At 37.8% G+C, this 16,212-nt stretch overlaps 1 protein-coding gene across 1 annotated transcript in view; it reads left to right on the forward strand.

The window, feature by feature from the left end:
- The window catches only part of LOC150094662 (NPC intracellular cholesterol transporter 1-like), a 559,930-nt gene that overhangs the window by 475,649 nt on the left and 68,069 nt on the right, over positions 1-16,212 (forward strand). The window contains exon 20 of the mRNA XM_090411614.1: positions 9,594-9,825. Coding sequence (XP_090267740.1) covers positions 9,594-9,825 — 232 coding nt within the window. The remainder of the gene's footprint in view (positions 1-9,593; positions 9,826-16,212) is intronic.

Below are 16,212 nucleotides of genomic sequence, written 5' to 3' on the forward strand. Positions count from 1 at the left end.
TCATTTACTGAGACGAAATATATAGGAAGTATTAAATTCTGTTTTAATCCTTTCTAAGTGCTGTATACAATCGATTAAGCCTCCAATATAAAGTTCAAGAAGTGGTATGATAAACTTTGTGTTTTCTAGAGTGGGCCTCCCACTTTGAGTATTGTGACTCCATGAATGCTACAATCATAATAATCATAATTATTATTATTTTATGTGACATAACCATATATAACCTGAAATTCAGGGAACATATTGCAAAGGTAGTGAAGGGAGCCTCAGAGGATTGCTGCAATACCGAGAAGGATGCTGGCCTGCAGATATAAAAGTTGTGATTCCACTGTATAAAACCATGATCAGACCACACTTGGACTATTTTGCTTACATTTGGTCCCCAGGATTTAAAGGGTATATATTAACCATGGAAAGAGTGCAGAGGCAGATAACAAAGATGATATCAGGACTGAGGTGATTTTTCAACTGTTGATAGATAGACAGGGGAGTTCTTTCATTTGGTGCAATAGGGGAAAGGCATGAGGACAAGAGGGCCATTGCTGGAAATTATGAAGCAAAGTTGTGAGCAAGCAGGTAAGGAATGGTTTTTTTGTGTGGAGGGTTGTTGAACTGTGGGATGCATTGCCTGATAGATTTGTGGTGAGAGCATTAACAGTCAGTGAGTTCAAGAAGTGATGTGATAGATTTTGTGTTTTCTAGGGTGGGCCTCTCATGATGAGTCTTCTGATTCCCTGGAGGCTGGAATCATAATAATAATTATTATTATTTTGTACATCATAACTATTTGTTACTTGTAAATCTGAAAGATAAATTGTTGGACTGAAAATTTATCCCATAATTTGAAACTCCTTATGATGGAAGATTGTAATGGCAACCCAAATCCTATATTCAAGTAAGAAACAGTGACATTCTTTCATTGACCAAATGTAAATGGGAAATTATAAGAGGCTTTGCTTTATTCGTCCATGTAGATTTTTTTTTATCTTCATGACAATCTTACTCCCCAAAAAAGATTGTAAATGTATGGTGCATTATACTGTAGGCAGGCTAAGGGTTATACATCTAAAAACCATAACGATGAAACTGTTATGATTTTCTAGATGAGTAAGACAATATCAGGATTCTGGTGTGTGCTGTAATCTTCAGTTTATACTCAACTATGTGGAGTGAAATGCAGAGTTTAGCAAATATGCAGAAAAAGAAGTGGTATGATAGAGGATTAAGCTGGTGAGTGGATTTTCCACATTAATAATAATATTATTATTTGACAACTCCAGGAAGTCCAAGGATTCATTGAGGGAGGGCACCTGCTCTACAACTCCATTTCCACCATTCATTCACCAATTGACCACAAATACACCAATGCCATTTACCACCAACCATCACTGGTATTTCCACAGACAATCACAAACAGCCATGCCATGGCAGGATTTGCACCTGCAGCCTTTTAGCTGGAGAGCAGTTATGCTATCCACTCGGCATGTGGATAGAGGGTAATTGTTCACAAAATGGAAAGAAAGAAGAGAAGAATGAGCTATCCCTGGAATCTGTATAAGTTTGCAAGTTATAAGTTTATACAATGGATGGATAATACTGAGTTTTAGTGTGCAAAGGTGTAAGGTTATGTATTGTATGGGTGAAATTGGAGATGATATGAGATTGGGGATCCTAATTAGATCACACTTTCACCATTATGCACAAAGTTGGATACCTAGTTTTTAATTGCAATGATGAAACTGTTATGGTTCTCTAGATGAGTAAGAGCAGGGGCGACTAGTGCATAGGCACTGTCGAACTGCAGCACCCCCAATTTTTCTCAATATATAAATATATTTATTAATTTATTTATATTTGCTTGTAATATTTAATTTAATCATCAACAATCCTATAGAATTCTCTTATTTTGTATAAAAAATGATAAAAATCCATCTTGTAGCACTTAGGAGGGCGAAGAACGCTAGCAGCACTGTGTTTACCACAGTATCATATTGCTATACATGCAAGCATATGCACGTCATAGTGAGATGCAAGCTATTAGTGTAATGTAGCACTGTCCATCGCGCAGTTCCACTGTTGCTTATATGCAGTTCGCACCAGTAGTAGAGTGTTTGTAGTGCTTATCGTGTTTACTCCGTCTCTTTAAATATTTGGACATTACAATTAAAGGATTTAATTGTAATGTCCAAAATTGTAAATCCATTCTTTTAATTACAATTTAAAGAAATGGATTTTATTTTTAAGTAATTTTGAATTATACTAAACTGTATAATTTTATCGATAATAAACAATATTTTTTCATGAAACAAAACAAGAAGAATATATTTTATTTTTAAGTAATTTTGAATTATACCAAACTGTATAATTTTATCGATAATAAACAATATTTTTTCATGTTTAATTTTTTTTTAAAATTATTACCATAATTTTGATATTTTATCCAAACACAGATACTCTCCTTATACAGCTTCCAGGGATGACCTCTTGTTCTGTTCTATCTTCCACCATTCTATGAAAAACCTCTTCAACATTAATCCTATAACAATCCTTACCAACCTGTATGTCTTTTGTGTTACCCCTCTTCATACTATCCATTAAACTCTGTAAATTGCATTCTCTCAACCTTTCTTCATACTAAACATTCCAGAGACTAGAAACTACCTTAGTCAATCACCTCCAGACTCTTTCCAATATCCCTTCATCCTTTTAAAAACCAGATAACCAAATCTGTGCTCAGTAGTCCATATGTAGCCTAATCAATGTCTTATACAATGGAACCAGAATCTCTTTGCTTCTACAAGTCATTATCCTCTGCATCATTGCCAGAATTTGTTGTGTTGCTCTCACAATTTTGGAAATGTGTCTACTAAATTTAAGATCCTTATCCACCATCACCACCATCCACCTAAGATCTCTTATTTCCTCCACCTCCTTCAATATATCCCTACCAAGTGAATACTCTACGTCCTTTGCTTTTCAAATTTTAAAATCTTATACTTTGCAATATTGAACAGGTATCCCCACTCCCATGTCCACTCACTCAATCTATTCAAGTTCTCTTCTAAAGCCACAACATCTGCTCTACTTTTTATAGTTCTCCCCAACTTTGCATTAACTTGTATGCAAATTAATAATAATCTGCATACAAGTTATACAGCAATGGCCCTAAAACAGACCCTTGAAGAACATTACTAGCAACTTTTCTCTTCCAGGAGATTACTCCCCATGCACAGTTTGCTGCTATGGTTCCATGAAAATTCACTGAAAACAGTTAATCGAATGACAGTTTACCGAATGGTAATTCATCGAAACACAGTTCATTACATGGCAATTTGTCACAAATACAATTGACAAAAAAACAATTCACCAATAATTTTTTGGTAAATTCTTTCATAATTCATCGAAAAAGTAATTTTCTACCAAACTATTATTTAAAAGTCTTTGGTAACAATACCTAATATTACTCAAAATACAGACAACATATGTAGGTAGTCATTGAGACATAATAATTATTTTGTTTTATTTTAGGACAATTTTCTGTAAGTATACATCTTCATCGTGTTCATAATGATTTATCTGTAGACAACAAATTTCATTCTACCTAATTTTTTAACAATAACAATAGTCAGATTGAAATCAAAATTATATGTATATATATATATAGAGAGAGAGAGAGAGAGCAGCCCTATTTTCCTCAGTGTTGGACATTCGTGTGAGAAGAGGGGGCAGAACTGTCAACTGACCATCACCTTGTTGTGTGCACTATATGGCTTCAGAAACCAGATGTTTCTGAAGCCATAGGCCTAAGAAACCAGGTAGGCCTAAGCAGCTATACTGTGTGAAATGGGAGGCATTGGAAAATGAGGCTGTGAGGAAGAATTTTGCAGATGACATTTCCTCCAGGTTCAAAGAGATTCCCAAAAGCATACTGCAGATGTTGAGGAGGAGTGGAAGCTGTTCAGAACAGCTGTCACTGCCTCTGCATTCTCATGCTGTGGCAGAAAGCGGCTCAGCGTGGCAATGGGAAGTGAGAAAAGGACACCTCAGTGGAACCAAGAAGTCCAAAAAACTGTCCGGGTAAAAAAGGAGTCCTACCTAACATGGCTTAGGGTCAGGTCACCTGAGATGCGTTTGCAGTATGCTGAGGCACAAAAAGCTGCTGCTGAGGCAGTAAAGACAGCAAAGCAGAAGGCTTGGGAATCCTTTGGAGAAAGATTAGGCTCATCCTATGCAAATGCAAACAAAGTATTCTGGCAGACCATCCGCCACCTTCGAGGGAGGAAATCGTGCACAGCAAGGGCAATTAAGGCCTCTGATGGTGCACTTTTAACAACTGAGAAGGATATCCTCCACAGATGGAGGGAATACTTTGAGAGCCTTCTTAACCCGGGTGGCCCAGCAGTTGTGGACATCCAAGAGGTGCAGATCGGGACAATGACTAGTCTCACAGCAGAAGAGGTCCATTTAGCAATAAAATCGCTAAAATCAGGCAAGGCTGCTGGCGATGATGAAATTCGGCCCGAAATGCTAAAAGCCTTAAATCGAGACAGTGTTCTCTGGCTGACTCGAGTATGTCAGGCTGCTTGGATATCTGGGCGAGCACCAAAGCAATGGCAGACAGGCATAATAATACCAGTCTTCAAGAAGGGAGACCAGAAGGATTGCAATAATTATCGTGGCATCTCTCTGCTCAGCCTGCCTGGGAAAGTGTATGCTAGGTGCTTGGAAAGACTGTGCAGGAGCATAGTTGAGTCAAAGTTCCAGGAAGAACAATGTGGCTTTCGTCCTGGTAGAAGCACAACTGACCAAATCTTCACTTTAAGGCAAGTCTTTGAGAAATCTTGGGAATATGCCAAGAATGTCTACTCATGTTTTGTGGACTTGGAGAAGGCATATGACCAGGTTCCTTGGAATAAGTTTTGGCAAGTAGTACAGGAGTATGGAGTGGATGGCCAACTATTAGCTGCCATCAAGTCCCTGTATCAATGCCCAGAGTTTTGTGTCAGGGTGAACAGCACAAAGTCTTAACCTTTCATAGTCTCCGTTGGCCTCCGCCAAGGGTGTGTTCTGTCACCCCTCCATTTCATAATATTTATGGACTGGATTAATAGGCACAGCTGAGGCAGTGAGTGTGTCAGAATTGGAAGATGTAGCATTGGAGGTCCATAAATAAGGTAGAATAACTTTAGTTGATAGGAAAATGTTCAGAAGATCTTGAAAGATCTGAATGGACTCTTTCCTTAAATGTGACAGTGGAAAGGCATCAGGACCAGAAGCTGAATTACTAGTAGGTAAAGCTGATACAATTTCTTCATTCAATACTGGAGAATAAATGGCTGATTCAGTGACAGACCAAAGCATACAAGGCTGGACTTGATCAGGTAAATGCAGTGGTGGAGTGGTGAAGACAGTGCTCCAAAACTCCCAAAATATTTGTGCTGATCTTTGAAGAGAGGTGGAGATGTCCCATCTAGTATAGTCTTTGCACACATCCTGTGATTCTTCTTATATAGGGCTTTCATTTCTGCATAAGCTCTCTTCCTTAATCGCCTACGTGAAGGCAGACTTAGAGGCTGGGGATGTCTTGGTTGTCGAGGCCAATGCTGCTGCTCAGAAAATATAATCAATATGAACAGTCTTCTAGCCATCATCACCCACCTCTGGACACATCCCATGGAATTGTTTGGAGAAACTCCTGTGGTTGTGGGGCATTTGCTTGAATCTGGCATAGAGTGGTTCAGCAAACTACCATATCTTATGGTCTGCTTTTTCCCCCTTTTTTTTTTCTGGTTGTTCAGAACATGTCATGGTTAACAGCTTCTTCTTCTCTGATTTACTTACCAATACTGTAGTATTTGGGTTTTGTACTTTTACCTACTATCTTTCTCGTGCACATAAATGACATCCTTTCACTGACCTCCAATTCTATTCATAGTTTACTGATGACAGTATTTTCCATTGTTCTTCTTTTCTGTTTGACAAACCTTTTAGTGCATATTGATAAGATGCTTCAAGATCTTATACATAGCAATAAACAACTCTTAATAAATAAACAAGGTTCTACTAAAATCTGCTTTGATATATGGCATGGAACTGTTATCCCAATCTATTGAATGGTTTGATGTTGAGAAATGATGTGCTAACCCTGATGTGTCTGTTTTATTATGATTGACATCTCCAACATGTTCCTTCTTTCGAATTTCTAGGCTTCTTGAAGTTTGGCCTACGTAGGTAAGTCCATACATACATGGTATGCTATAAACACCTGCATATTTGTAGAAAGCGATGCTATCCTTAGGCATCGCTTTCTACAATACAGTCTTAGTTCAATCTCTTTCCTCTCATGCAAGGCATTCCAGTCATTCAACTCTGGATGCAAAAAACCTGCTTCTCACTCCTTTATTCACACCCTCCTTATACAGCTGTCAGGAATGACCTCATGTTCTCCCCTCATCTCTTGCCATTTACAGAAAAAACCTCTTCAACATTGATCCTATAACAACTCCTTACCAACTCGTACATCTCTGTCATTGCCTGATGGAGTGGTGAGAGCGAGGATGTCAATGAGTTTAAGGAGTGGTATGAAAGACTTTATGTTTCTTAGGGGGGGACCTCCCACGATGAGTCTTTTGACTCCATGGAGGCCTGAATAATAATAATAATTCCCTCTTCTTCCTATCCACTAGACTCTGTAAATTGGATCTTCTCAACCTTTCCTCATATTCAACATTCCAGAGATCAGAAATTACATTAGTCACTCATCTCTGGACCCTGTCCAACATCTCTTTGCCCTTTTGAAAACCAGGTGACCAAATCTGTGCACAGTAGTCCATATGTGTCTTAATCAGAGCGTTATACAATGGAACAAGAATCTCCTTACTTCTACAAGTCAGTTTCCCCTGCATCATTCCTAGAATTCATTGTGTTGTCCTCACAATTTTGGCATTCGGCCACTCTAAATTTTAGATCCTTATCCAACATCACCCAAAGATCTCTTATAGGAATCCTCCACCTTCAACAATATATCCCCAACAAACGTAAATTGTGCATCCCATCCAGGGGTGGCTCGTGCATAGGCACTGCAGAACTGCAGCATCCCAATTTTTCTCGATATATAAATATATTTATTAATTTATTTATATTTGCTTGTAATATTTAATTTTATCTTTAACAATCCTATACAATTCTCTTATTTCGTATAAAAAATAATAAAAATCCATCTTCGCTAGCAGCACTGTATTTATCACAGTGTCATATTGCTACTCGTGCAAGCATATGCACATCATAGTGAGATGCGAGCTATTAGCGTAATGCTGCATTGTCCATCACGCAGTTCTACTGTTGTTTATATGCAGTTTACACCGGTAGTAGAGTGTTTGTAGTGCTTATCGTGTTTACTCCGTCTCTTTGAATATTTGGACATTACAATTAAAGACATAACATCAGAGGAAGTATGTGACTGCATATGTGTTGATATGGAGGAAAGGTATTCTTCCACTAAACATTTAGTAGCTGCTAAATTATTTCACAAGGATAAATTAGCTAATTTTAAGAATAAATTGCCTACAGAAGAAATAAAATTGACCACTGAAGCATATTCCATGATAGAATTAGAATACTAGAAGTTCAGTTGAAACTGAACTTCGAGTATTCTACAGTAGACCCAACATGCATGATTATTGTAAATTAATTGACTTACTTAAAGTTGTTATTTAGTCCTTTTCATTAAATTTGAAACATACTATTTGATTTTTAAGACCATGGATTTAATAAACATTTATATATAATCGTCTACTAGTTTCGCTAGCTGTAACTATCTAGCTTTGTCAAGATGAGAAAGGTTATGCTAGTATTAAATGCAAAAAACAAAACAATGTAGTAATGGTTTAAAAACAGTTAGACAAATTGGAGAGCACTCATGACATCACACACATAAAGCTTGAAGACTTAGTTATTGTTATTAAGGTGCGTTTTATAATTTTTCACGTAATTTAGTTCTGTTAAACTTAATGAATTCAACAGATTTTTCCACATGTCTTTTAATATTATTCCCTGGTTTCTATTGAAGTAATTTCCTGTTCATAGGACTACTGCAGCTTCTTTAAAGGTTCTACTAAAATCCTCTTTGATATATGGCATGGAACTGTTATCCCAATCTATTGAATGGTTTGATGTTGAGAAATGATGTGCTAACCCTGAGGTGTCTGTTTTATTATGATTGACATCTCCAACATGTTCCTTCTTTTGAATTTCTAGGCTTCTTGAAGTTTGGCCTATGTAGGTAAGTCCACACGTACATGGTATGCTATAAACACCTGCATATTTGTAGAAAGCAATGCTATCCTTAGGGGATCTTTATAACTGTCTTGTAGTTGTGGTACATTTAAAAACACCTCTGATGTTAAAAGGTCTCATGATACTTGCTATTTTGGTGGAGACTGATCCAGCATAGGGTATGACGATGGATGATACGTACTGGGTTGTCCGAGGTTGTTGCTGGAGGTTATTTCTATAGAGAATTTTGTTGATTATATTTTGAGGATAACCATTTTAGTATAATATGTACTAGTATCCAGTATAACAATAATATCATAGTCCATTTTGATTGCTTGTCCTAAATAATTGTTGCTCTCCATGCTGTGTATGACTACATTTTACAATTTGATTTGGTGGTCATGACAGTATTCATTTTTCATCGACTTTATCTTGTCAAGGTGAAGTTTTAATTCTACCATTCTACAGTACAAATCCATTTCATTCAACATTATTTCTAGTTCAAATGGTCGATGAGATATCAGAACCACATCATCAGCAAACAGGAGTATTTTAAGATTCTCTTCATCTGCATATACATCCCGGTTTGTGTTTTTGAGAATGTTTTCTTGCATTGCTCTAAAAAGATTGGGAAAGATCATATTTCTTTGCCTTACTCCTCTCCCTAGAAGTATTTCAAGGGTGTTTATTAAAAAGAGTAATCTGGATTTTGCTGCCTGTATATATGTTTTGAATTAACCTGTATGTGGTTATTTAATACCCTGATCTTTTAGTGCCTTAGGTTATTATGTTCTACTGCGTCAAATGCTTTTTGAAATTGATAAATAGCAAATAAAGTGAAAGATGATATTCTTGGCATTTTTCAGTTAGTTGGTTTATTGTATGTATATAATCAGTTGTGAAGAATTCTTTCTTAAATCCTGCTTGCTCTTTGCTGCTATCTTCATATAGTGTTTTTAATTCTATTAGAATGGTTCTTGTGAATATTTTATAGAGGTGGGAAGGAGACACATTGGTCAATATTGAGTTGTCGATATTCTCTTTCTTTTCTTTTTTTTATGGATGAGGATGGTTTTAGATTATTTCCATTCCTCAAATATTCTATCTTCATTGAGGTACCAAGTGAACCTTGTTGCTAGAACTTTATAAATGATAATTATGTATTATATTTTTTGTATATTTTTATGTATATAGAACTCCAATCCTATTATCCACAAAATTGAAATGTAATAAAAAAAAAATATTCATACTAAAAAAAAAAAAAAAACGTTTTAATATTTATTCCAAAATTCAATACATCTACTGCTTTTTATTTCTAGTTTCCCACATGTGTTTTATGAACAGTATCTCACTATATGGCCAGATACTCTAAGAAGCCTTGGACTTTCGCTTGCAGCAATTTTTGTAGTCACCTTTCTTTTGCTTGGCTTTGATCTCTTTTCTGCTCTTATTATGATACTAACTATTTCAATGATAACCATCGATTTAATGGGTTTGATGTACTGGTGGAGCATTCCTCTGAATGCAATTTCCCTTGTGAATATTGTAGTGGTAAGTAGTTGTTATATGCAATACATAAAATATTATTTATTTATTTAGCGTATAATGTACAGGTCTCAGGATAATACATACAAATTACATAAAACAGCATAAAAACAATTGTAAAAATCATATTAAAAGGGGTGCAATTTGTTGAAATGATTAAACATAAAAATTAAGAATCAGGAATCAGAGCTTAATCCTTAAATCCCAGATCCACTCCAGGGATTCTGGAGTCAGTTTAAAAAAGTACTCTTTAGTACCTGAGAATGAGTAGATAGAGCACTCAAGCACAATATGATTGATAGTCTGGATCCCTCTTCCACATTCACAATTTGGAGTATCGGACCAGCTCCATTTATGCAAGAGATGCTTACATCTCCCATATCCTGTTCTGATCCAATTTAAAGTGGTCCAAACATGTCTAGGGAGATTGAAGCCCTCCAGATGAGATGTTGGATTTGAAATGGGAATTTGAAGATTGGAGGTACGTTGAAACCAATACTCTCCCCATGACTCACATAGGTCAAAGTTCTAGTCATTTATTTGTATTGCACTCCTCCAGGCAGGACACCTGGATTTCAGTTTTTTGTGGCGTATGGAAGGTAATGTCTTGGTGGGTAGGCAAGGAACTGTTTCCAATTATTTTTGTCTATAACTTACTTAAGGCTTGGGTCCTACAGGGCGAGGGAGGGGCTATATTACTTAGATATAATAAATTTAGTTTCATCTTTTATCCAAGTGTAAGCAAACAAAGTTTGTGCCTGAAATATCTTCAGGACTGAGGCAACTCGTGGTAAAGGTGGACCAAGCTCTCATCACTCCTAGTCTTAGTATCTCCCATAATGCAAAGCACACCCCTTGCAGACATGTATAATGCTACATTAAGGGAAAGGCCACTACCCAGACCGGTTTCGACCTTTATTGGGGTCTCGTCAGTGGGAGCCAGAGGTAGAAGCAATGGAGAAGTCATATTTACCTCTACGAGTTGTCAAAAGGTGTCTCACCTTAGCTTGGTCCACCTTTACCATGAGTTGCCTCAGTCCTGAAGATACTTCAGGTGCAAACTTTGTTTGCTCACACTTGGATAAAGGATTAGACTAAATTTATTGTAGTATAACCAATTGGGAAAAAACTTCCAACATCTTTCTCTAAATCCAGAGTAACTTAATAAAAAGGTGAGACACTTTTTGGCAACTCGTATAGGTAAATATGACTTCTCCATTGCTTCCACCTTGGTATCACCACCTCTGGGTCTGGCTCCCACTGATGAGACCTCAATAAAGGTCGAAACCAGTCTGAGTAGTGGCCCTTCCCTTAATGCATAGCATTATACATGTCTGCAAGGCGGGGGGGGGGGGGTGCTTTGCATTATGGGAGATACTAAGACTAGGAGTGATGAGAGCTTGGTCCACCTTTACCACGAGTTGCCTCAGTCCTGAAGATACTTCAGGCACCAACTTTGTTTGCTTACACTCGGATAAAGGATTAAACTAAATTTATTATAGTCTAACCAAGTGCAAAAAACTTCCAACATCCAATAGATTACTGAAAGTTGGGAGCCAGTAGCCAGGAGTAGATCTTAAAGCTCCAGAGATCATCCTCATAGTTTGATTCAGCTGGACATCGACTAAAGAAGCGTGTGCACTGTTCAGCCACATAGGAGCACAATACTCTGCTGTAGAATAGACCAAAGACAGTGCAGTAGTACACAGTGTATTGGTATCAGCGCCCCCAAGAAGTACCAGCAAGTTTATTCATTATATTATGACTAGTTTTTAATTTTACAGCAATATTTTCCAGATGATATTTAAATGTCAAACTTCTCTCTCTAGGGTAACAATCATCCAAAATACCTATGTAACTCCTAGATATTTTGGATGATTGTTAAATTTCACCTGTTTATTTCTGAAGTAAACTTTCGGGATATAGTTGGCCTGGATATTACTTAAATGAAAGGATGCTACTTTTTTAGGTTAGGTTGTAATTGCCATCGTCTAAAGTATTTATCAAGTACAGCCAGATCTTCAGTTAAGGTGTTCTCAGCTTTTTGGAATGTTGAATGTTGAGTTGCAATGGCAATATCGTCAGCATACATGAATCTCCATGATGTTGTCTCTGGGATATCACTAATATATAAGTTAAAGAGCAATGGGGCAAGAACTGATCCCTGAGGTAGGCCATTTTTAATCTTAAAGAATTTACTTTTGGATTCATTGAGAGATACTTGTATCCATCTGTCTGCTAGTATTTGATTAATTAGGTTGGATAGTTTTGGTGATTGGATAGTTTCTAGGAATTTTAAGATAAGACCCTCTTTTCACACTGTGTCATAGGCAGCAGAGAGGTCCACGAATACTGCTATTGTTTTCAATTGTTTTTCATAACCGTTCTCTATAAAGGTTTTCAAGGCCAGTACTTGATCGCACAACTTCTGTCAGGTTTGAAGCCAGCCTGTTCCTGTGGATTTCTGTTATGTATACTTGAAGAAATTCTGTTGTATAGCATTCTTTCGAGAAGTTTCAGGCAGATGCTTAACAAGGTGATAGGACGGTAGTTGGAAGCAATTGTAGGGTCTTTGCCAGGTTTTAAGACAACAATGATTTTAGATCTTTTAAAAATTGATAGAAGTATGCCAGAGTTCAGGATATTATTGTACATAGTAGTAAGCCATTTAATAGTTTTTGGTCCACAGTTCTTAATGAATTCCGGTTAGATGTTATCAAGTCCAGCTGCCTTCCCAGTCCTCAATGAGTTAACTGCCTGGGTAAGTTCCTGAGAAGCGAAAGCCTGAGATAGTGATGATGGTGGAAGATCTGTTTTAAGATTTTTTAGTTTTTGTTTCACCTCTCTTGTTGCTACTCTATCTTGAGGATATTTAGTCATCGAGTCTATATGCTTTGCAATGTGTTTTGGATCTATGGTGGGCAGTTTACCAGAAGTCCTTGTATTAGGGTCAAGCTTCCTAATCAGGGACCAAGCTTTTCAACTGGAATGAGTAAAATTAAAATTGTTCATTGTTTTAATCCATGTCTTTTCTAGCATTGTCAAGAGACTTCAGTAGCTCAGTGGCTACTGTAGGGTTATTATTATTAGAAAATTCTTTATACAGTTTTTCACTGTCACTATTCCAGCCTGGGATATAATCTCTCTTAAAACCTCTTATTATTATTATTATTATTATTAAACAAGACCTCATGGAGTCAAATACTCATCTAGGAGGTCCTTTTATCTCACACACATCTCATCATACCGGGTCTTAAACACATTCAAACTCCTTGCAGACACCACACTCTCAGGCAAGGCATTCCAATCATTCACAACTCTGCACGAAAAAAACCTGCCTCTCACTCCCCTACTCACACCCTCTTTATACAGTTTCCAGGCATGACCTCTGGTTCTCCCCTGATCTCCCACTATTCTCTGTAGAACTTCTCCACCATTGATCCTATAACAACCCCTTACCAACTTGTAGGTCTCTATCATATCTCCCCTCTTCCTTCTCTCCACTAGACTCTGCAAATTACATCTTTTCAATCTTACCTCATACTCAACATTCCAGAGGTCAGAAACTACCTTAGTCAGTCGCCTTTGGACCCTTTCCAACATCTCTTCATCCTTCTGAAAACCAGATGACCAAATCTGGGCACAATAGTCCATGTGTGGCCTAATCAAAGCCTTATACAATGGAACAAGAATCTCCCTACTTCTACACGTCAGTGTCCTCCTCATCATTCCCAAAAGTCTTTGTGTTGTCTTCACAATTTTGGCGATGTGTCCCCTAAATTTTAGATCCTTATCCACTATCACTCCGAGATCTCTTATTTCCTCTACTTCCAACAATATATTCTCACCAAGCATAAATTCTGCATCCCATCTTTGTTTTCCAAATTTTAAAACCTTACATTTTGCAACATTGAACTCACATCCCCATTTGCTTGCCCAATCACTCAATTTATTCAAGTCTTCTTGCAAAGCCACAACATCTTCACTACTCTTTATGGTTCGTCCCAACTTTGCATCATCTGCAAACAACTGAATATCTCCATCCAAATCTTTGCCAATATCATTAATATACAAGTTAAATAGTAATGGCCCTAAAACAGATCCCTGAGGCACTCCACTAGTGACTTTCCTTTTCCTGGATATTGCACCCCCATACACAACTTGTTGATACCTATCAGATAGCCAGTCTCCAATCCAATGCACTAATCTAATATTCAACCCCATCTGCTCTAGTTTGACTGTCAACTTATCATGAGGTACTCTATCAAAAGCTTTTGCAAAATCCAAATATATTACTGTGTATCCTTCTCCTCTGTCCAAGGAAGCAGTCACTTTATTGTAATAAGTAAGTAGATTACTAAAACACGACCTCCCTTTAGCAAATCCATGCTGTCCATCAAAGATTATACCATTGTTGTCAACCCAACTCTGGATCCTAGTTCTCACAAGCTTCTCCAACAACTTAACCACAACACCTGACACACAGATAGGCCTATAGTTTGATGCTTGAGTTCGATCACCTCCTTTATGAAGTGGTACAATCTTGCCCTCCTTCCACTCTTTAGGGACTTGAACAAGTGCAAGACTCGTATTAAAAAAATATGTCAAGGCAGGTGTCAACTCTCTGGCACATTCCTTCAGAATACGCGGTGATATATTATCAAGTCCCACAGCCTTATTTACATCTAGTTTACTCAACTCCCCAAACACCTCTTCCTCACTTACAGTCAGTCTCTCCTCCCCATCATCAACTGCTCTTAATCTCTCCATGAAGTCACATTCACAAGATTGAAAGATTTTTATGAACTGCTCATTAAGTATCTCCACCACACATTCTGCAACAGCTGTCTTTATACCATTTCCTCCAATCAATATCATCCTTCCATAATCATTCTTTCTTTTGCTGGCTACATATCGAAAGAACTCCCTAGGATTCTTTTTAGCTTCATTAGCTAACTGCTGTTCATACCTCTCTTTAGCTACTCTCACCAACCAAGTCACTCTCCTTGCCTGGTCTTTGTAGAACTCATGAAATTGGTTACTTCCACTTCTCTTATGCTGCCTCCACAATGCCCTTTTTCTCTGTATTGCATGCTTAATCTCTTTATTCATTCATCTCACACCTAACTTATTTAACCTTCTCACCCGTGGTATACATTTAGACATTGCATCCACTAAATATTTTTTGAAAATCCCCCAAGCTGCATTGATCTCTTTTCCAGCTAACTCCTCATTCCATGCTATACCTGCAAGCTGTCTCCTGAGCTCTTCATAATCACCCCCCCCTTGTAGTTCCACATATACCCTTTTTTCACAGGGGTCCTTGCACTGCTGGCAACCACCCAAGTAATCACCTCATGGTCACTTTCACCAATTGGTGGATGATTTGATACCTCATTGATAATTACATCCTCCGATGAGATGACCAAATCCAAGACCCTTAATCCTCTTGTGCCCTCTGTTACATACTGTCTGAGGTAGTTATCCCTCAAAAACTCAAGAAACTCATTTTCTTTACTTCCAGTTGCTATCTCTTCATTCCAGTCTATATTGCCATAATTAAAATCACCCATAATGATCACCCTTTTCTTATTTGCTTGGCTTATTTGACTATACATTTCACTATCACCACCATCCACATTACCAGGTCTATAACAACATCCCACCAAGTATTTGATTCTATTCACCTCTATCTCACACCATACTGCCTCAAAACCACTGGCCCCATTTCCCTCTTGGATCTCTACCTTGTATGGACATAACTCTTTCTCTATCATCAATAGCACTCCCCCTCCCTTTTTACCCCTTCTATCCTCACGAAACACATCATACCTTTCCATCTCTATTCCTGTCAGGATGTCATCCTCATCTAACCATGTCTCACTTATTCCGACAATCTCTGGGTGCACAGACGCAATTAGTGCAACCATTTCATCCGCCTTGTTTCTTATACTTCTAGCATTGGTATACAAACACAACAACTCATTTCTGGATCTACAGCTAGTTCCACTGATACCACTCACTCGATGTGATCTCTCCATGCTGGACTGGGGCCATTTCCCTTTCTGCTTCTTCATTTTAGAACCCTTTGCAATTCCATCTGTTTCCTTTTGATCCCTGATCATCTCATTACTTTCCTGCCTACACATTCTCTCACCTCCTCTTGGAGCATCCACCTTTCTCACGCTGTGTATCCCTGTCCACCCTGAGCCTCGCCGTTTCCCTGCTCCTCTTGCACACCCATTCTCTCATTTTCTATACTCATACCACTCACTTCCACATTCATTTCCACTCCTTCAATCTCTCCTGTCTTACTCTCCTGCTCTTCCACATCACTCCCCTCTCGATCTGATTCATTCTCTCTATTCACTTCTCTACCTTCCAGCAGCAGTC

The sequence above is a fragment of the Typopeltis vanoorti genome, chromosome 21 (assembly GCF_054136105.1).
Source record: "Typopeltis vanoorti isolate ZY-2024b chromosome 21, IOZ_Tvanoo_1.0, whole genome shotgun sequence".
Lineage (NCBI taxonomy): Eukaryota > Metazoa > Arthropoda > Arachnida > Uropygi > Thelyphonidae > Typopeltis > Typopeltis vanoorti.